The 24084-nt window shown below is 36.9% G+C and overlaps 1 protein-coding gene across 3 annotated transcripts in view; it reads right to left on the bottom strand.

The window, feature by feature from the left end:
• Positions 1 to 24084, bottom strand: part of CTNNA3 (catenin alpha 3) — a 1722523-nt gene that overhangs the window by 1591820 nt on the left and 106619 nt on the right. For all 3 annotated transcript variants that reach the window (XM_034662590.1, XM_034662589.1, XM_034662591.1), the window contains one exon: positions 7035 to 7227. In XM_034662590.1, the coding sequence (XP_034518481.1) occupies positions 7035 to 7227 (193 nt within the window). The remainder of the gene's footprint in view (positions 1 to 7034; positions 7228 to 24084) is intronic.

Consider the following 24084-nt stretch of genomic DNA (forward strand, 5'->3'; position numbering starts at 1 on the left):
ATACCAAATATTTAACCAAAACAGGTAAATATTAGGCAAATGCTGTAAATATTAACAAATGTTCACATATGAATAAAGAAAGGGCATAAGAGTCTAAATACGGTTTCTTTTGTAATCTTCTGTCTCTCTTAACAATACCTTAGTGAAATACTAATTCTTCACTTCCTTTCTACAACCTTTCTCGCTCACAGTAAGCCCATATTTTGAGACTGGAACAAACTCTGACCTAGGTTTATTTAGTATTTCACATAATTTTTGTCCTTTTCCTTTTTTAATCAAAGCATTGAAAAAAACACAAAAGAATGTCTTTTTTTTTTCAGTTCTAATTCAAATCTGTAATTCCATCTAATTTTTTTTTCTAGCTGAAGGCTGAAGGCAAAAGCTAAAACAGGATAATTGAGAAGACTACCTTCTGTAGGGATCTCCCAGTACCACAAAGTTACATGTAAAGCAAATTTCAACCATGTTTCTTCTACAACTTTAAATTTAACTGACAAATCTTAAGACTTTTGCTAAACCCAGATCAATACTTACCTTCATTTCCAAACAACAAACTAATGTTTATTAATAGAAAGAATATATATACAGACATATACATACATGTTACAAGTCCTTGTTTTTTGCAATTTCATGTATGAACAGCAAATGCCATACATTGTATCATATCATAAAATTAGTTTTTCACATAAGCCAAATAAAGTCCCATAATCTTACCATCATAAGGGATCCCAAAGAAAACAGACCATGTGTGTTTGTGTCAAATATTTCCTTCTTTTTAAAAATAACCATCCAGATGTTTCATTTCAGAGATAATACCTGAACAAGTACCAATCTAAAAAAGTCATTTTCACTCATACATGGAACATAAGGAATGGAGCTGAAGACCACAGGGGAAGGGAGGAAAAACTGAACGGGAAGAAATCAGAGAAGGAGACAAACCATGAGAGACTCTGGACTCCAGGAACCAAACCGAGGGTTACAGAAGGGATGGGGTAACCAGGTGATGGGTATTAAGGAGGGCACATGTGGTGATGAGCGCTGGGTATTATATGCAACTAATGAATCGTTGAACACTACAACAAAAACTTACGATGTACTATATATGCTGGTTAATTGAACATAATAAAAAAAAAGTCAATTGCATTTCTATGCACCAAAAACACCAAAAATACAATTGATTTGAGTCCAGAAACATACCCACATATATATGGAACTTTGGCATTTAACAAAAGTGACATATCCAAACAGTTTTTCAAAGTAGTTGTACCAATTTACACTCCACCAAACAAGGTATAAAAGATCCTGTTACTTCAAAGTCTTTCTAACATGTCAGACTTTTTAATTTCTGCCAACTGAATTGCATAAAATGGAACTTCATTTGCATATCTTGACCACCAGCAAAGCTGACTGGTGCTTATTCCTCTGTAAAATTCCTTTTATGCCCATTTTTCTTTTGCTTTTCTTATTGATTTGTGTTCTTGTGACTATCTCTTATTGTGTTTATGTCAATATTTTCCCCAAGTGGGTCTTTAAGAATTTTTTGATGTAAGAGAGTTCTTAATTTTGATATAATAAAATACATTAGTCTTTATAGTTTTTTTGGATTTTGTTTCATAAACCCTGTTATACATTCAAAGCTTTAAAATAGTCATCCTATTTTTAATGACAGGAAAAAGCGGGGGGGAAATGTCACAAACTTAAACATAGATATAAAGGGCTGCCTGAGTGGCACAGTTGGTTGAGCACCAACTCTTGGTTTTGCTCAGGTAGTGATCTCACGGTCATGAAACAGAGCCCCATGTCAGGCTCTGTGCTCAGCACAAAGTCTGCTTGAGATTCTGTCTCTCTCCCTCTGCCCCCCCTTTACTCATGGGTTCTCTCTGTCTCTCCCTCTCTCTAAATTAAATTATTTTTTGCAGGACATCTGTGTCGGCTCAGTCAGTTAAGTGTAAGCTTTCAGCTCAGGTCATGATCCCAGTGTCCAGGGATCGAGTCCCATATCGGGCTCCTTGCTCAGCGGGGAGCCTGCTTCTCCTTCTGCCTGTCACCCCCCCTGCTTGTGCTCTCTCTCTCTCTGACAAATAAATAAATAAATTTTTTAAAAAATAAAAGATAGATGTAAAATTAAAATCTTTAAAGTACCACTTTATAATATCACAAAAAAGAATTACATGTTTTTGAATCAGAAGACTCGTTACTATTAAAATGTCAGCTCAGCACAAATTGATCTATAGATCTAATTTAATCCCAATCAAAATCCCAGCAGGCTTTTTTGTAAAAATTAAGAAGCTAATTCCAAAACTTCTATGGAAGTGCAAGGGACGTAAATTTACAAAATCAAGATAATTTTTATATTAACACTTACTCTGAGGTACAATAATAAAGACCATGTGTTATTGGTGTAAAGGTAGATATACAAATCTGTACCCCTGCAATGTATAGACATTGTTTCTAAGTCACACAATTGGTTATATTTAAGGTTTTTTCATGATTTACCAAGAATAAGAAATACAAGGAAGTGCATACATTATTGTGAACAACTGTGAAACAGAACAGAGTTCTGAAGCAGACACACAGATAATGGTCAACTGATTTTCAAAAAAGGTGCAAAAGAAATTCAATTGAGAAAGTAATTTTTTTTTCAGTAACTATACTAAAACAATTAAACTTCCATATGCATCCACAAAATACTGGCTCAACTGAATTCCCAGATAAAAAAGAAAATGAATCATGATGCCTAACTCACACCGTTCATAAAAATTTATTTCCAGGTAGACTGTAATAGCAAAACAATAAAGCCCATAGATGATTACATATGAGAATATCTTCTTGACTTACAGTAGGCATTTTTTTAACAGAAAAGAAAAATCTCTATCCATAAAGGAATGAAATAATTAGCTGGAATTTACCAAAATTACTTCTAAATATCAAAAATGTTTAATATAATGAAAGAGAGAAGATGCTTTTAATATCCACAACTAACAAGTCTCATATCTAGAACACACAAAAAGTCATCAGAGAAATAAAAAATTAAAACTACAGTGGAAAACCACTACATACACTAGAATCAAAAACATGGACACTTGCTAACACCAAGTTGGTAAGAATGTAGAACAACTGGGATTCTTAAACATTACTGATGAGAGTGTCAACTGGAAAATCTACTTTCGAAAACTGTTTGGTAAAATCTATTAAAGCTGAGTGTATACCTTATGACCTAGCGATTTCATCCTAAGTATAAGCCAGCAGGAAAGTCTACATTTAGGCACCAAAGTAATGCACAAATATGTACACAGCAGCACTGTTCATTAAGGCCAAAATCTGTAAAAACTCAACTGTCCATTAATCTAACATGGATAAATAAATTATGATCTATTACATGTTGAGATCTCACAAACATAACACTAAGCAAAAGAAGCCAGACTCAAGAGATGTAACATACTATATGATCCTACTTATGTAAAGTTCAAAAGAGGCAAAAAAACTAACCTATGTAATAACCTAGGATAATTGTTACCCTTGAGGTGAAGAAGTGATAACTGGTTGGAGGCACAAGAGGTGCTTCTATGATTCTGGTAAGTTTCTATTTCTTTTTTTTTTTTTTAAGATTTTATTTATTTATTCGACAGAGACAGAGACAGCCAGCGAGAGAGGGAANTGATTCTGGTAAGTTTCTATTTCTTTTTTTTTTTTTAAGATTTTATTTATTTATTCGACAGAGACAGAGACAGCCAGCGAGAGAGGGAACACAAGCAGGGGGAGTGGGAGAGGAAGAAGCAGGCTCATAGCGGAGGAGCCTGATGTGGGGCTCGATCCCACAACGACAGGATCACGCCCTGAGCTGAAGACAGACACTTAACTGCTGTGCCACCCAGGCACCCCAAGTTTCTATTTCTTGATCTGGGTGAAGGTTACATTGTGCATTCATAATGTGAAACTGTACTGAGTTGTTCACAATAGTGTATGCACTTCCTTATATTTCTTATTCTTGGTAAACCACGAAAAAACCTTAAATATAACCAATTGTGTGACTTAGAAGCAATGTCTATACATTGCAGGGGTACAGTAGAGGTTATCTGAAGGTAGCATACATACCAAAGGCAAAACATGTAGTCCAAACATTATAAACAATTCTTAGCTAAATCCCAGCTAATTGTTATAGGAATATTCTAAAACTAAATAAAATATTAGGTTTAATACTTTGCCATTGTATAGATGTAAGTATGGAGGTAAGCTGTAAGATCATGAGTGAAAAACAAATAATCACTATGTGGGCCACATTTGCTGGGTCTCTACAGTTCTACCCAATTATGACCTTTCCTTTCACCAACCTCCCCTAAAACTACCCATGTCCTATCTTCCATAGGAAAATTCTTTAGGTAATCAAATGCCCACATTATTTATCACTTGAGGTCTCTAACTAAAGCCACTAAAGTCAGTAAAAAAGAATAAAACAGAACCTTGGTGTAATGCTATATAAATTACAGTCTTTAGCAGAAGAATAAATTTTCTAAATTCGTCTCAAATTCTTTTCAAAAATAAATCAATAAATATACAAATAAAAATATCCTCTACCTCCGATATTTTTTCACTTTCCCAAATTCTTTAAACTTACTATTTGCTCTTCATTAGTCCTTTATATTATGCCACTGGACAAAGGGCTTAAAAAAGGGGCAGGAAACTAAAATATGTTTCTAGTTTCAAAGAGTTGCTTGAGTCGGAATTCATTCTCCTGATATTTCAACTCCACCACTGAGCTAAAATTCCTTCCAAGTTTTTCAGAACAGTGCTCTCACTGTTACTATCTCTGCTATCCATAGGATAAGCATTGGCCATTCCCCAAATTCCAGAACCATTTGCCATTTCACTGCTTTCCTCCCACACTCAAGTGGCGGGAGTTCAATTTGGCAGTTTGTCAAAAAGAATCAGAGTATAAAGCACTTGGTGATTTTTAACCAAATGTATTTGTTGTGTATACAGCATATGCCACATATATCACATAATATGATTTCACACATTATAATAGAACACAGTGAAGGATATACGACATAATCCTAGAATCCAAATATACTTCTCTTTGAGACCTTCTCTTTAAAATAATTTTCTTTTATGGAGCCAAAAACCATTAACTTACTTTTTTCATGACAACTTATGCTATTACTGTTCCCTGCTAAGAATGACCAATGTCTTACATATTTATTATTAGGTGTTTTATAAAAACTATTTTGTCAAATAGATCACATTACGTGACAAAAACAATATCAGAATAGTGTTCATATTCCTTACCAAAAGACTCAGAAAAGAAACCATAAGAGATAATATGTCATAAATGCAAAGATAAAATCGTTATAAAATTTTATAATATGAAGTGACAAAATGATGCTCCACTTTTAAATTAATTTAACAAACATTTATCAGGTGGTTGTCATGTGTCAGGTATTGTTTATCAAATAAGACCTGCTGTTTGCCACCTTCAAGGAATTAAGAGTCTAGACTTACTGAACAAGTAAATTAATGTTGTATGAGGTAGTAAATCCAATGAAAGAGAGATGTTCAGAGTATGTGGGGACACAGAAGAGGGACATCTAAATCAGCATTATGAGGTCAGTACACACTTCCTGGAAAAGACCTGGTTGAGCTTTCCAGCAATGAATAATTGGCTGAATGAGAGCAGTAATCCAGGTGAAGGGAATAGCTTGTAACTGAAGTGCAGAGGCATAAGGCAACATGGACCATTCAAGATACTTGAAGTTCTTGTTTGGAGGAAAGGAAAGAATCAGTAAATGAGAAGGGAGAGAATGGCAGAAAGATTTTAAGCACGGAAGTAAACTGAGTATATTTTCATCTTTAAAAGATCTATTTGGCTTTGGTATAAGATAAGCCTAACACAGTAATCCTGAATTCAGGAGGCTACATTAGTAATGGAGAAGAGGGAAATATCTGAGAGACAGAAGGAGACAGAATTTGTTAAACTTAGAGACTAACTGGAAGAGAGGGTGAAATGAGAATGAAGAGTCTAAACTGCCTTGGTGACTATGTGGATGATGGTACCAGAGCCGAGAGGACAGGACAAAGAGTGGGTCTAAGGTGGTAGGGAGCAGGGAGGAGCGATGAATTCATGTGAAATTATCTTAGGCATTATGTTTTCTTTATATTTTCTGAAGCATCTCTATAAAATATAAATCATAGATAAAATATATAACAAAAAATAACTCCCCTATATTTGACCTAAAGTTTATTGTAGCTAGTATATTCATTTTAATTATTTAATTAGCAAACATTTCCTGATTTTCATAAAGTTATCTTGGGAAGAGAAATATTTGAATACCCCAAGTCTCTTTCACAAAGAAAAACAGGAATATTTAAGTTTTCTTATCTTCTCAAAATAGTTCTTGCAGCAAGCTGATACATAAATAGGACAGTTCTTTTAAAAACAAACTGCAAATGAGTCTTACATTCATTAGAAAACTGTTGTATTATCATAAGTAAATACACCAAAAGGTAAAATGTACACTTTCATTTTAGAATATTAACACAGCAACAACACGAGTTATGCATAGTTTATGCAAAGCACTTCTTTTTAAGTTTAGGAAATCTAAACCTCTAGAAAATCAAAAAATAAAAAATGTATTCCTGAGTGGTCAGGTCTGTAATTTGTTATCTCCAACTATTAACAAGGAATTTTATAATTTATTTATGTATGGGAAAATACACCTTCAGCTTCATTAGTCATTTCTCATTACATCTATGACAACACAGGATACACTTCTCTTTGCTAATTATGGATAAGCTATGGCATGTGAGGGGAGGGAGGAGCCTGCAGGGACGGAACAAGTGAAGGAAAGAACCAGGAATAGTACTCTGAGCCTTAGAGCTGTCTAATGAGCCCCTCTGCCTCCCACAGCTAGCTCCTCAGAGCTCTACAAAAGACTAATAAACTCAAGTCAACAAAAACAAAACACTCACAAATCTAATTCCATAACTAACACCCTAAGGATATACAGTTTGCTCCCGAGCAGAATTAGAGTACTCACTCTCTTTGCGAACTTCCTCAAGGGAAGTAGTAAGCTCTTCCTTTAAAACCGTGGCTTCCTGGGCGATCTTCTCTCCCTTGTCTAATAAATTCCAAGTTGCTTCCTCCACAGAAGCTAGAAGGACTCTGGCTCTTTTTGAACGTCCTTTTTTCCTGTTGGAAGGATTCTGGGGACAATTTACAAGTGTAGTAACCTAAAATTGGAAAAATACAAGCCACTCGTTAGATAAATTGTGAGAACACAGTCCTGGGACATCACAGCCCAGAACAAAAGGAAGTATTTCACAGTAACATGATCTATTCCCAGTACTATTGGTACGATTTCATAAGTCAAGGCACTAAGAGCAATATTATCAGCCACTATGGAATTTCCAATTAAAGATAAAAAGGAAAGAAGGAAGGAAGTAAAAAGGAAGAAAGGGAGGACAGGAGGAAAGAAGAGCTACAGAGATTGAAACTTATCAAGTTTTACTATTGAAACAATGCAGTATATATTTTTTTATTAATTTTATATGTATAAATGTTTATATATAAGAATTATTTATATCACTTTATAGTCAGCAGTTTATATTAAGAGGGAAGCAAAATCATCATAATTAGGTCAGTAAGTATTAGTCTATTTAGGCTGAGTATAGAGATTATTAATGTGGAGGGGATACAAAACCACTCTGAAACATAAAACACTGGTTACCTCAGAGGAACAAAACCCAAATCATTACTATGGCCTACATATTGGCCCTTTGTGACCTCTCTTACCTCTCCTACACTCTCCCACCTCAGTAGACCTCTGAAACAGGTCTTGTTCAGTCTCCTATCAAGAGGACTTTCTTGACTACCCCATCCCCACCCACTCTCAATCTGTAACCTCACCCCACTTTATGTTTCCTCAAAACACCTGTAGAACCTGATTTTTTATTTTGAAATTTATATTTATTTCATGCTCCTAATACTAATATGTAAACCACGAAAGAAAATGTGGTTTTTTCCTCCAGTGCACTGAACAACACACAAAGTAGGTGTCCAATAAATATTTATTATATAAATGGCTTAATGAATGGGGTAGTTGAAAAGAGGGGCTTTTTAATCTCTATATTTTGCATTGTCAGAATATGTTAATAATGAGCATTATTCCTTTTGTAAATTTGTTTAAAATAAGAATAAACTAGGGGCACCTGGATGGCTCAGTCAGTTAAGCATCTGCCTTCAGCTCAGGTCATGATGCCAGGGTCCTGGAATTGAGCCCCAAATCAGGCTCCCTGCTCAGTAGGGAGTCTGCTTCTCCCTCTCCCTCTGCCTGCTCATGCTCTCTCTCACACACTCTCTCAAATAAATAAAATCTTTAAAAAAATAATAATGATAAGGGCATTATTTAGAGATAGAAATTAAGCATCCGGGGCACCTGGGTGGCTCAGTCAGTTGAGTGTCCACTCTTGATTTCAGCTCAGGGTCATGAGGTTGAGCCCTGCATCGGGGTCCACACTCAGCATGGAGTCTGCTTGTCCCTCTCCCTCTGCTCCTTCCCTCACTCACAATCTCTCTCTCTCTTTTTCTCAAAGAAATAAATAAATAAAGTCTTTTTAAAAAAAGAAATTAAGCATCTGTATTTGGAAACTAAACTTCATACAAAATTACATTGTAAAAAATATCCATTTCTTAATTAAACCTTGAATCCCAATAATAAATTTGGTTAATATTTTTATAAGTAAAGCTGGAAGATCCCCACAGGAGAGCAAGGAAAAAAAACTCGTATCTAGTATTTAAAATGGCCGACCTGAAACTCCTATGGAAAGCTAGAATCCTACATATCATCAAATAGCCAAGGCTTATAACAATCATGAACCACATCTTCGACAATGAACTATACATAACCCTTCCTGCTCTGTAGCCCATAGAGGTTTGGCTTGTTTATTGCTTATAGAGCACAACATATTTGTTTATTTGTATATCTGGACCCAGTTTTTTAATTAGGAACTGAGAAAGAACTTACAAGCTATGGGGGAAATATGTAGATGAAAATAATTTTTGTTTGCCCTTCTTCTCCTCCATCCAATAGACCCTTTGCTTTATTCTTACTTGCTTTATTTTCATGTTCACAACCCAGAGTGTAGTATCTTGAAGCAAGTCTTTGTTTCCTCTCTTGGAAAATGAGAACAATCATATTATCTTATGACTGTGTGAAGGTTAAATATGTAAAATGTCTTGTAAAATTCACAACATGATACAAATATTGGTTGACATTTAATGTACATTTTCTAGTCCATGCTGCATATAGATACAGAAAATCTGTTATGGGATCCTTGTCAGAGGTATTCTCTGGGGGCTACACTCACGCTGCTCTTGGGGTCCCCTGTGCTAAATGTGATAAAGTCAGTTAACAGAGCACATTCTACATGTTTTGCAAGCAGTCAAATAGGGCCATGTGTCTTTATTATGTATTAAATAAAGATGATAATATGCCTGACTTATTACATGGGTTTTCACATACTGCAAAAGGCAAATATCTCACTATTATCAGTCTAATTTATATATTAAGAGTTAAAAGATATTTGTTCCGATTAAGAAAAATTATAGCACCTAGTTTAAAATCTTTGTTTAAAATGAAGAATAAGTATCATTGTCTAAATGTTCCTTCAGAATGTATTTTCAGTGCCACAATTCATGATGCTTCCCACTGAACATTCCTCTATTATTGTTCAGATCCTCCATGCGCCAAATGTTTTCCATAGAATAGCCTGAGCTTTGAAATTAAAATGAGCATTCCAGAAATGCTTTGTTCCTTATAATAAATGCCAAAGAAATGTGAAAAGAACATTGCATAAGAACATTGTGCTTCCATCAAAATAAATGCAATTGCAGGCTGCAAGTTATTCACATTTATAAATCATTTATACCTATGTCTTCTTCTGAAATACCCAATATAGTTATTTAATATTGATTAAAGACAAGTGACACTTTCAATGATTTACTTTATTTCAGAGAATAAAGATGGCTTAGTAATCCTGTGGGGGGAAAAAAGAAAACTAAATCTTTTTTTTTTTTAACCCCAATTTACCTACAGGATCTAACCAGCTCGCCTCAGTAACTAACTCAGGATAACAGATGACTCTCACCAAAGGTTGGGAGTGCATTTGTTATCTGAAAAAGTCTCCCATCTCTTGAAGGAATATCAGCAATCAGTAAAAATTAGCTTTCAGGTTATTCTGTAAAATAATTCCTGTTTCTTCATTTTCTTTTTCAATACAAAATCAGTTACATTTTTATAAGCAACACAAAAACTGTAGTTGGAATTTACAGCAATGATTCTAATATAAGTCCTAGTCTATGCCTTGCTAACCTTTGTTTTTGTCACTAATGCACGACCCTCCCCTTTTTCTCTTTCTCAGACCTTAAGGGGTCCCTCTAATTTGGAAAATTTTTGGCTCCTCCAGGCTAGGTTCACTCACTTTTCTTTAGTCTGTAAATCTGAGCTAGGGTACAGACACACCTTCACACATACATATAGAAATGAGCTCCCTATTGAAATGGTCCTACAGTAGATACTTCAAATAATATGAAAAGAAGAAATCCCCTGCTTTATTAATTCTGCACGTTTAAATTCCATAAAACCAGGCATATTTTTAATGTTATGTAATATTTATATACTAAAATTTACAGTACAAAAAAAAAAGGTTTTTCTAATCTTTCCTAATTCAGGTGTGCTTTTCTAAAAGCTCCAAAGATACTGATAATTAAATGAAGATGCTTAGTGAACCAAGCCATCAATTGTCATTATATAGAGCAACACTAGTGCACAATAGGAGCATTGCAGAACATGGCATGAGGTTTAGTTTAGTTTGATTTGTTGCATCAATACAACAATGGCTTCAGTAATTCAAATGCTAGCTTTGTAGAAAGTCTTCTCTAAATGCCAGCTTGGGTTAATACATTTATATTCTATAACCATATTCTTTCCCAATCTATTTTTTTTAATTCTACTATCATTGTAAAAAGACCATGTTAATGCCATCTCTTTTCTTGTTTACTAGCTAAAACACTGAATTTTAACCTTCCTCCAATAGCTCACACGAACCTTCAGGCTACTTTTGCTTCCTTGAGTTAACTTTAATGTGTGAAATAAAATGTAAGACACTTAAGTCATATTAATTAGCTAAAAACTTCAGATTTCTGAAAAAAAGTAAAGGGTAGAAAAATAAAACTGTCTATAGACAGTTGTCTACAGTAAAACCAGTGATATTTTAAAGTAAAAGATATCCATCTACTCTTGGGAAGGGGAGGGTCCCTTCTTCAAATTATTGATAATTTCAACTATTATTTATTTCCTACCAAAAACAACCTTCATTGTGTTAACAAAAGTACTGTGGAAGATTGAAGTATTGAGAATCCAGCAATGTATACTGCTCTAGTGACATTTAACACTCAAACCAACTACAATCTTCTTTCAGATCATCTTAGACCAATAAACACTTACTGAGTACACATTATGTTCAAAACAATACTCTGGACATTTAGAAAATAAAGATGAGTAAGCTCCAGTATGGTGATGAGAAATATACAACTAGTTGCAACATAAAAAGCATAATGATAACTGCTTAGCCTTGTAAATACAAAGAAAGTGCTAAAGTGATGGCAAACATTCACAAGGATTAAGTAGTGCTTCCAAGAAGAGAATTTAAGAACAGAGCTTTCTACCAGGACAGATAGCATGGGAAGAGAGCCAAGTGAAGGGAACCATGTGCAAAGGGACAGAGATTGAAATTATTTTTGTCTGTGCAGCAGATAATCAAGTTCAGCAGACTGTGGGGTAAAAACAGCCCTCTTCCATTTGTATTTCTTACCTCAAGGATTGACACCTCTAAACTGAGGCAGAAATCCAGAGGTCATCTGGGCTACTTCCTCTCTCTTATCCTCCTCTCTAGGTACTTTAAAATGTCTCTTTAAAAGCTTTAGTTTCTGTCACCTCCTCTGCAGCCCAGGGCCACTGCTTCTCATACCTGCTCCCTAGATAACTGCCCTAGCCTACACTCCTTCCATGCTATCCTCATGACACAGAAGCAGGGCCTCAATTTCAGGCTTATCCTTCACTCTATTGTTACAAAAAGTATATGCATCGATTCTGGCCTTCATCACGTCTCCACACCCATTCCACATTTCCATAAAGCCATCTTTCTACAATGCAAATCCGAAATACTTGCACCAGCTTAAAACCCTCCAATGGCTCCGAGCTTCCCATAAGATAAAGTCTAAAGCATCGTCTGGATAAAGTCTAAAGCATGGTTTATGATGAAATTTATGATCTCACTTCTGACTAAATTTCACTCCCATCTTCCATTTGTGGAGTTTTCCCACAAACTGATTATTAGGCCCAGAACAAGAAATGTTTGGCATCCTCAGCCTGGAACATTCCCCCAACCCCACCCCACCACTCACAGCCCCTTGCTTTGTACCTCTCACACCACTCATTGTAACATTTTGTAATTAGCTGTTATCATACCATCTCCCCAGCTTTACCATGAACTTGGTAACAGCAGAGACCATGACTGTCTCATTCTAAAAACCCAGAGCTAGAATACTATAAATAATAAATAAGTAGTGGTTTAGTTAATAAAAAGATGAATGAAACTCTAGATTTTAGAGACTTTAACCAAGAGTTATAATGTTGAATGATTTGTTCAGTTACAAAGAGAGCTGATAGCTAAGACAAAATTAAAATTTAATTTCAGTGATAGCACATGGTAGTTTTCACCAAAAGGAATTCCTTAATGCAGGATATTTTGTCACCTCCCATGTCTACTATCATAGAAAAGCAAGTCTCCTTTCCTATACTTTATTTGAAGTCTGATCAGTTCAAAACGATCTAGAATCAAGTATATATTTATATTCAGTCTTTTCTTTTCTGGCCAAAAAGAAAAAAGACAGTTTACATTAGTTCATTTTCAAACTATAAGTAAAAAGATTTTTATTACTGACTTTCACTTTTTTTAAGATTTTTTTTTAAGATTTATTCATTTATTTGAGAGAGAGCGTGCACTCACACGAGCACTGTGGTGAGGGTCAGAGGGAGAGGGAGAGAAAGTCTTAAGCAGACTCCGGGGGCTGCACCTCACGACCCTGAGAACATGACCCTGAGATCATGGCCTGAGCCAAAACCAAGAGTCGGTCCCTTAACCAACTGTGCCACCCAGGCTCCCCACTGATTTTCACGTTTTAATCCTTGTATTAGTTTGCCAGATCTGCCATACAAAGTACTATAGAATGGGTGGTTTACATAACAAAAACTTACTTTCTCATAGTTCTGGAAACTGAAAGTCCAAGATCAAGGTGTCAACAGGGTCAGTTTCTTCTAAGGCCTCTCTCATTGGTTTGCACTCTTCTCGTTACCTTCTCACTGTGACATGGTTTTTCTCTGTGTGCATGAATCCCTGGTATCTCTCTCTGTATGTCCTAATCTCCTTTTATAAGGACACCAGTCATACTGGATTAGGGCCCACCTAAAGACCTCATTTTAACTTAATTACCTCTTTAAAGGCCCCATCTCCAAATACAGTCACAATCTGAGGTACTAAGGACTGAAACTTCAACATATGAATTTGAGGGATACAACTTCAGCCCATAACAATCGTGACCACTAATGACACAAAAAGTATAAAACTACCACCATCTTTTAAAATATAATTTAGGGTTTTGTTTGTTTGATTAACAACACCGCTAGCCAAGCTATTACTTGGAATTATTGAGGGATAACAAAACACATGTTAATCCTTCTCCAATTCTACCAGCCCTCTGGGCCATGCAGATAGCATAACAAAGCAAAGAGATTTACAAGTCAAATACAAACAGCTGTAGCTAAGTGTTCTAATCCAGGAAGTATACTTATTCCTGGAAAAAATAGGAACTTAAACACAACCAGGAAAAAACCACACACTAATGCTAATATCAAATACAAGTTTCTTTCAGTTTTTACTTAGCTACTTGCCACCCAAAAACAAAACAAATCTGGACTCCACATTTCATTTACTCAACAAATATCATCGGTGTACCTGCACTGAACCAGGAGGGTATGTCAGTGAGCCTCGTCCTACTGAGGAGGGACAAAAAAAATAAACAAATACATACATAATTGTGTAACATAATAGTGAGTATATTTGATATGTGCTATGAAGAAAGTGAAGAAGGGTAAGAGAACGGATATGTGATAAGGAAAGGCTAGTTAGATGTGGTATCAGGGAAGGCCTCTCTGATCAGGTAAAAAGGATCCCAAGGAAGTAGAGGAGTAAGACAGTTGACTATCTGGAGGAACATATTCCAAACAGGAAACATCAAGTACAAAGGCTCCGAAACAGAAGCTTAATTACTTTGTTCCCGGAGCAGCAGGAAGGGCAGAGTAACTACAGCAGAGTGAGGTAAGAGCATAAGAGATGAGGTCAGGCTGACCCTGAGGCACCAAATTGTACAGGCCTTGTAGATCACCATCAACACTCAAAATTCTATTCTTGTGATTGGGAGCTATTCAAGATTTTCAAACAGGAAAGGAACAAGATCTGACCTAAAATTTAAAAGGACCGTTCTGTCTGCTCTAGAGAACAGACTAGGGATTAGACAGGGACCAAGGAAGATGGATGAGAAATGGAAGAAGGAAAAGCAGTTAGGAGGCTGTTACAATAGCCCAAGTGGAGATCACATTGGATTGTTCCAGGGAGCATTGGTGGACTTGCTGGGAAATGGCAGAATTTTGGTAATTCTGGTGAGTCAACAAGGTTTGCTAATAGATTGGTATATATTATGAAAGAAACAGAGGATCAAGGATGACTCTATGGTAGATGGCCCGAATAGCTGGGTACATGCAGGTAATATTTACTTAAGGACACATGAGAAGGAAGAAGAATCAAGAGCTGAACTTTGGGCATGTTAAGATTGCCTATTAGAGTTGCTAAGTTGGAAACTAGTATACAATTCTGAAGTTGTGAAAGATAAGGGCTAGAAGTATGTTCCTTATAGCTTACATTTTCATTGTAATTATTCATATATAAATGGTTTACTGGCCCTACTAAAATTTCAAAGATGTTTGAGAACAGTATTTTTTTAACTCATAAGACTAGATGATATCTCCCGAGAACAAAATATAGCTAGAGAAGTTGCAGGACTAACTTTTGGGCACGCCAACCTGTAGAAGTAGTATTTTTAGGAAACCCAACCATTAACCTAATAATCATAGGATATGTGGCTTTTGCCATTTTGAATGTGACTATTATTTAGAAAAGATACTCGTTTTATACAGAGCAGTAATTCAAAAACAAATTCAGGCTTTAGTAAAAAAATGTAATGCTAATCATACATTGTCTTTCTCTACAAATAAATGTTTCCAAAATTGTGGTGAAAAACTATCAAGATACTGAATTAAGCAAACTAAGGAGAAATTATATTCATGTTGCTATTTATACCTAAATCAAGCATTAATCCTTCCGGTCAATCAATAACCAATAAGTTATAATGAAGTTCTGATTCAAAGAAGTGCTAAGCAAGGAAAAGGAAAAGGACAATTCTTTTCCATCAATAACCACTGACTGCTTCAGGAAACAAAATAAGTGAAAAATCCAATCAAGCCAAACCTAGCCCTAAAATAAAGAATGGGTTGATTTCACATGCAGTAGTTTAGTCATGTGACATGGTCCATCCAGTCCAGCATTCCACTTCCAGCAGTGGGGTTTGCTTTTGACCCCTAATTCTGTGTCTCAGCTTCGTTTAATAAGCATTTACTGGGGCGCCTGGGTGGCACAGCGGTTAAGCATCTGCCTTCGGCTCAGGGCGTGATCCCGGCGTTATGGGATCGAGCCCCACATCAGGCTCCTCTGCTATGAGCCTGCTTCTTCCTCTCCCACTTCCCCCTGCTTGTGTTCCCTCTCTCGCTGGCTGTCTCTATCTCTGTCGAATGAATAAATAAATAAAAATCTAAAAAAATATATATTTAATAAGCATTTATTACCTTATCAACCACAAAGTTGAATAAACTATGCCATATGCTTTACCCACACAATCTTATAAAATTTGTTGCATTTTACTCCCACTATCTGTTGCCAGATTCCTTTTTTCCCATCTACCCTAGACCATCAGATTTTCTCCTAACCCAAAACTCCTTGTTATTTAAGATATCCAGGGGAAATGTACCTGCTAATCATGTATGAATAAGAGACAACAAACAATAGGAAAGACCATAAAAATTAGATTTGTAGAGCTCTATGGTCAAAATTCTAAAGTAACACAAATGTGGTTTGACTACAGCCCATAATCGATTTAAATGTTAATGCTCAGTTTAAAATTGATTATGCACAACAAAAGAAATCATCAACAAAATGAAAAGACAACCTACCAGATGGGAGATAATATTTGCAAATCAAAATCTGATAATGGGTTAATATCCAAAATAAATAAAGAACTCATAAAACTCAACAACAACAAAAAAAATTCAATTACAAATGGGCAGAGGACCTAAACAGACATTTTTTCCAAAAAAAGACATACAGATGACCAACAGCTACATGAAAAGGTGCTCTATATCACTAATCATCAGAGTCAAAACCACAATGTCAAACCACAATGAGGTATCACCTCACACCTGTTAGAATGGCTATTATCAAAAAGACAGGAAATAGAAAGTGTTGGTGAGGATGTGAAAAAAAACAACTCCCGGGCACTGTTGGTGGAAATATAAATAGTGCAGCCACTATGGAAAATAATATCGAGGTTCTTCAAAAAATTAAAAATAGAACTACCATATGATCCAGCAATTCCACTTCTGGGTATTTATTAGAAGAAAATAAAAACACTAACTCAAAAGGTACATGCACCCCCATGTTCATTGCAGCATTATTTACAATAGCCAAGATATGGAAACAACCTAAGTGCCCAACAACCAATGAATGGATAAAGAAAATGTGGTATACATATGCAATGGAATAGTATTCAGCCATAAAAAATAAAATTTTGCCATTTGCAACAACATGGATGGACCCAGAGAGTGTTGTGATAAGTGAAATAAGTCAGACAGAGAAAGACAAATACCATATGATCTCACTTACATGTGGAACCTAAAAAACAAAACAAAACAGGGAGCACTTGAGTGACTCAGTTGGTTGAGCATCTGATTCTTGATTTTGGCTCAGGTCTCCATGCTGAGCAAGGAGCCTGCTTAAGATTCTCTCTCTCCCTCTCTCTCTGCCCCTCCCCCTGCACCACTCACACTCTTTCAATTTCTCTCTCTCTCTAAAAAATAAAAATAAATAACAAATAAAAACAAAACAAAAACAGTTCACAGATACAGACAACACATTAGTGGTTGTCAGAGGCAGGGAGATGGAGGCTTGGGCAAAATGGGTCAAAAGGTACAAACTTCCAGTTACAAAATAAATAAGTCATGAGGATGCAATGTGCAGCATGGTGACTACAGTTAATAATACTGTATTGCACTTTTGAAAGTTGCTGAGAGAGATCTTAAAAGTTCTCATCACAAAAAATAAAATTTGTAACTTGTATGTATCATGATGGATGTTAATTAGACTTATTGTGGTGATCATTTCACAATATATACAAAACTGATTCGTTATGTTGTACATCTGAAAATAATGTTATATGTCAAATTATACTTCAATTTAAGAATAATAAAAATTAATTAGGTTGTGTCTGCCTCATTTGTCAGCATTGTCTCTATATCAATAAACATATTTCTGCCTCATTTTTTGTAAAAATTTAGTAACAGTCACCAATCTTGAATCTTATTGGCCAGCGCTTAACCTTTGATGCCCCAAAGTCCCATCTTAATAACATCAGGATATTATCATAATGCCTTAATTCTAAAACACCATTAATTATAACATATACCATTAATTACTTTTTTTTAGTATGTAAGTACAGATAATATTTTGTCAATATTGAACCTTCCAAATCCAAGGCTGAGCCTTAAGGACTATTCCCCACAGAAAGAGCGAGAGAGAGAGGGAGAGGGACAGAGAGTGTGTAGACAGAACAAAAATACCATTGATCAGCTTTGAGTTTCAAAGTTGATTCTGTTGAGGTCTTAAGAAAAAAATAGTTGTGGAAGCCATTAAAGGAAAAGAAAATCATTTTCTAAATTATTTTGGCTCCTATTTAGCAAAGGCTAGATCTGACAGACTAGATCATCAAATTTAATGAAAAAGATCTGGTCAGATGCGGGGGGAAAGTAGGGAAGCTCCCCTCACCTAGCCTCAAAAGACTAGTAGAAGAAAGGGCTGACAGGTAAGAAAGACAAGTAAGATACGTGTCCTTATTTCTCCTGTCTGAGGTTCACTCAGACTGGGGAGCTGTGTTAGCATGATTGAGGAATAATACTGAAAACAGAGTTGGTTCCATTTATCTTTAACTCTGGAAGAAAACTGCTTTATGACTGCCCTGCACAAACTGAAGGGTGGCCACAGTGTCATCTTGGCATCACAGTATAAGTAGAAGGAAGAGCAGCTGAGCTTTCCTAAGTCACCTTTAATTCCCATGAGGCATGGATAAGCCCCACACCATCCGAGACACCACAAAGGACCATAAAAATATGGCTGTGCTAAAGACTGGTGGGCCTTCCCTGAGCCCACCATGGTGAGAAGCAAAGTAATCCTGCAGCACAGGCTAAGTAGACGGATAATACCAAACACCTGACAGAGGATGTAGCTGGGATTTAAGGGTCTGAAGAACCATCAAGGGCCGAGCATCTTGAGAGAACCATGGACCCTAACCAAGATGAGAGAGAGTAGTCCACAAATTCTGTCAGCAAAAGACTACAGAGGAAATACACAGAGGCACTCACAAGATAACTATGTATGAGTTCAGCCATCCCTCAAAGATCACCAGTCCAAGGTATCCCAGACCAGCCACTCTGCAGCAATAGGCACTAAGTCCATCTCCCACTCCCATGAGATCACATAAGCAACACCCTCACCCAACCACCATTTCTGATCATTTTATCTAAAAAGACTGAGTATTTACCAAAAGGGACTGTGGGTAATTTGTTAATCCTTACAAGCACTGAAAAGGAAAACTACATTAAATGTTCATATCTGTCGTAAAATATAACCTAATTTCAGGATGTAAAAAATGTGAGGTAGAAAATGTGTCTAAATTGAAGAACCACAGTATTTCGCTTTATTGGGGTTGAGAATGCAAATTTTTTCCTAAAAGAAAAAACTCAAGGGTGCCTGGCTGGCTTAGTCAGAGGAACATGACTTTTGATTTCAGAGTCACGAGTTCGAGGCTCATTTTGGATGTAGAGATTTTAAATAAACTTAAAAAAAAATTTTTTTAAGGACTCTTCTGCAAATCACAAACCACACTTGTTAAGTATTAGTTCATAGAGCACTCAGTACTGTAATACTATATATATCCAAATTCAGCTATATCAGGGTTAAGTAACTTTTCCAGAGGTAAAAATTATTTCTAGATTATAACAAACTATGTCCTGGTTCCAAACATCCTAAAGGAGAAGCACTAGCTCTCAAAAATCTCATTTCTCAGGTCACGGTTCCTAGTGACCACGGGCTTAGTCAGGGTGTGGGAGAGGCAGATCCTCTTCAGAAAAAAAATGGACAGGTCCCTCACAACAGGACAATCACCCCTGGGCATCTCTTCAGAGCAGAGCAACAAATGAGTATCAGAGCTGAGAAATTCCTGGTGACCTCACCACTCTGTACCAGCAGACAGATAAGGGTTTAAGGCAGTGGTTTTCAACTTTGGCTACATAATGTTGCAATTTGAAAGTTAAAATTTACAGTCTCCAACACTGCGTTCTCAAACTTTACTGCAACACAAATCACCTGGGATCTTATTACACCAAGATTCTGATTCAAGGGGCAGGGCATAAGGGTCTGCATGTTTTGGAGTTCCTAAGTTAACCAGAGGCAGCAAGTCCATGGACAACACTGAGGTGGCAGCAAGGTCTTACTCCAGTGGCTATACAATACAATCACCTGGAAGACTTTTTAAAAATACTGTTAACAGAGTCCTACTTGGGATTCTGATTTAATTGGCCTTAGCTGTGGCCTGGGCATCAGGATGTTTGTAAGTTCCTTAAGTGATGCCTTTGCATGGCTCAAGTTGAAAAGCACTGGCGCAGGTGATTATAAATATACACTTTTTCATGTGATTTGACACTACATCATGATTTCGGACTTGTGCATTATGAATCTCTTTCCTCATGGCAATTCCACCCCAAATAGAGTCCACCAAAACTAAGTGCTATGGCTACTCGAAAACTTAGAGACCACCATAACCTAGTCCATATGTGGATCCATAATGCTATCTAGTAGCAGACTGCTGAGTAAGGGAGAGCTGCAGAACATGGGTCCAAGACCTCTCAGCTCTAGTAGTTTTCCTAGAGCTGCTACGAAGAATCATAATGGGTCCTAGGAGGGCTAATTGAGCATGTTACCGAGTTGATGCAGGTTACCCCCAGGAATTTCTTACAAATTTATTCCAGGTGAGCACTACCGAACTCATTAATAAAAGTCAGAAGGGGCACCGTACTAGGGTAAGCCTTAGGCTAAGATGCAGAACCAGGTTCGCTACTGGCTGATATTAAGGCCAGCACAGCATTTCTCACATTGTAATCTCCTGGGAGCTTTTAACATTACTGCTTGGTCCTACTCCCAAAGATTCTAATTTAATTGGTTTCCTGTGTGGCCTGGGCATCAGGATTTTTAAAAGCTCCCCAGGTGATTTTAATGTGCAGCCAGGGTTGAAAACCACTGGACTAACAGGATCTCAATAGTAAAAGAAATTTTCTGAATTGCCTAGTTAACACTCTTCCCCCAAGTGAGGTTTTTGTGTCTCTCACAGGGGTTGGCCACAAATAACCCCACCATAATTTTCTTACAGGGAGCTCCCAACTGTGTATGGGATACTGCCCATTTCTTACCCTTCTTTATTTTTTTAAAACATTTTTTCTTACCCTTCTTTAATCAGTAAGTACAGATTATTTCCATGAGAAAATTGTTAGTCTAGAACAGAAGCCTGCAAAAAAAGTACCCAGGGCCAAATCTGGCCACTTGCCTGTTTTATAAGTAAGTTTATTGGAACACAGCCATGTTTCATTGTAAACATCCATTTGTTTACATATTGCCTATGGCTGCCTTCAAACTCAAACAACAGAGACCCTATGGCTGTCAAAGCTGAAACTATTTACTATCTGGACCTATACAGAAGAAGTTTGCCAATCACTAGTGTAGACTCCTGGAGTGTCAAGCTGTGGCAGTATTTCTTGAGACAAGCTGGGTGTTCTGAAATAGTGCAGGAACTTCTGTGAAGGGTAGAATCACACTTCGAGCAGTGAAAGTGATGACATCTGGGGAGATATGGACTCCTATCCCTTCAGCCAGCTGAACCACAATTGCTCCCATCAATCTAGCGTGTTCCACTAAAAAGGCAAGTGGATCTGGGCTTATCAATGTATACCACCTGGCTGCCTATGGGTCAGTTTATAAGAAAAAGACCTTATTCCACAGCTAAGTTAGAGGTGGATATCTGTGGGGTCAGTCTGAATTTGTGGAGGAAAAGATAAGCTGTGATTCAAAAGATAAAGTATTAACAGAAGTGGAATGGATTGGGGGTGGTCAGAGAAACAAGAACAACATGGCAGCAACTTTGGAATAGAATGAAAATCAGAGTCTGATAGAGTAAAAGGTCTAGGAAGCAAGTTAGAAGAGGTGAAAATATGCAGAGACTGACATCTGCTCACAGCTAATCTCAAAAGCTACCAAATTCTGGTGGTGAGAGCACCCCTTATATGCTCAGCCATGCACAGTCCTGCTGGACTTGTGCTATTTTAACCAATTAGCTATTAGTTTTTCTTATCCTTATTTTAATTTAAAAAGTGGCTTCCTTTTTCTCAATTATTTGTTTCTTAAGGAAACCATGGCATCACAGCTTTCCCATAGGAGTTTTCTGGCAGTAAATGAATGCAGAAATTAACAAATTTATTAGAATCAATTCAACTATTGCTGAATCACCTTAAACTTTAACACATTATTAAGGCAGAATTAAGTTTATTTCTTCATCCTACCATAAAAATAACATCTTTATACTTATTAAGCTTTGAACCTATAAGTGTTTAAATAAAACTTTTATATACTAATTTCTAAGGTTACTTGTTGAGCCTAGAGTCAAAGCTCCAATACTTGCATATAAAGTAATCTTCAAGAGCACTATATGTGTGCAGACCCATCTTTCAGATTTCCCTGGAACCTTCAAGATTAATTCTGACATAAATTCTATTGACAGAATCAGCAAGGCTTCTGAAAAGAAGCTTGGTGATAAAGTCAAGGAAACCTAAGTAAATGGCATCATGCGTATTCAAAATGACCTATGATATGACAGAAAACCACCACAAATAAATGAAACTTGAATTATTTTCTGAAAGAAACAAAGGAAAATATATTCTAGGAGGCTAAGAAGCCAAAGCAGGTCTTCTCCCAGCTACCTGAAAGTCAATCAGATCTGTCTGTAGAACAGTGAGAAATGAACCCTTTGGACATCTAAGCATCTAATTGCTTTTTTGCTTTTCTTCCCCTTGGCTGAAGGAGAGAAAGCAATTCTGTTGAGAGTAGGGTGTGGCAGAGAGGTTCTGCATAGGAGCCAGGAAAGAAAGAAAAACATGGTGTTTAGAGGAGTAAGAATTCACCATTTAGGCACTTGTATTGGGTTTTACTCTAACAAGGAAAGGAAGGATATTGGAGAAGGAGCTGAAAGGGGAATTTTGTGTGACTCTAGGTGTAAGTATTGCTTCATTGGGGCCCATGTGACAGCACAGTTGGGAAGAGAGGCATTCTCGCCTCTGTAGAAGCCCAGGGCCATTCTACCACCTTGAGAACTGGCAGCTTTGGAGGCACTGGGACATGGCTACCTTGACATGCCATTCCCAGCCTCATGACGGCCATCATTGGCAGTGGATCATCAACAAGACAGAGTCAGACAAAATGGGAAAACATGACAGATAGTTTTGGAAGCACAAGTAAGTCATACCTCAGACACTCCAAATTTTGGAGAAGAAAAACAAAAGAGAGACTTTGCAGGAAAATCTCCATTCTAGCATAAGTAATGAGAACAAGTACAGGAACCCTGGATTGCTGTTACTAATGGAACTTCTTTCGAACTTGTAGACACTTGTTTTGAACTTTTCAGAACTTTCAGATGAGAACGTAGGAGGCCAGGGAATCATATTACATGAGGAAAACAAGCATCAGGACTACATGGCTAGTGCTCAAGGAAACTGGAAACAGTGAGGCCCCAACGAACCTAGAGTATAATTCTGAGACAGAATGTGGTTTGGAAACTGGAAGGATACATTAAAACTCTAGCAAGGAGGTAAAATTTCTGCCCCTCAACAGCAGGAGTTTGTGGATCTGAATCTGAAAACTGCTCCCCTAGAACTCTTCTCCATGTCTCTACTTCTTTCTGTGTGTCTTTAGTTTAGCACCTGACAGAACCTTTAACCCTAGGTACTAACCGCTTAACTCAGTATGTAGTCAATCCCCTAAACAGGTGATGGTGATAGAATCAATTCACCATCTTCCCCTAGAGGCAAAGCTTGCATGCTAGATTGCCTCAGAGGCTCCTTGCCAACTGATACTCCTTGAGTATGTAAGTCAGTTGCCCACCAAAAAAGGAACCCCTAAAAAGAAGGCAATGGGAAGATAATAGTTACTGGAGCTTTTCACAGTATTCCCATTCTCCTGAGTCCAAGGCAGGATCACATATCCAGTATCCACACTGAACTACATTACTTGCTTTGACAAGAGCAGTAGTGGAATTGACATATATCACAGCTGGGTAGACATTTTAGAACACTTTGCATGATTCATCATGTTCTCTTCTGTTACAACACTGGAAGTAAATATTGAGATGGAGCCTGGGTTCCTGGGTGCTGATACTAAGTAGAGATCCCCTGCTAACTCACACTCTACATGTAGCTTGAGCAGGAAATGAACTTTTATTAAGCCTCAGATATTCGGCATTTGACTTATCACAGCATAACCTAGCTTATG

The sequence above is a fragment of the Ailuropoda melanoleuca genome, chromosome 6 (genome assembly GCF_002007445.2).
Source record: "Ailuropoda melanoleuca isolate Jingjing chromosome 6, ASM200744v2, whole genome shotgun sequence".
Lineage (NCBI taxonomy): Eukaryota > Metazoa > Chordata > Mammalia > Carnivora > Ursidae > Ailuropoda > Ailuropoda melanoleuca.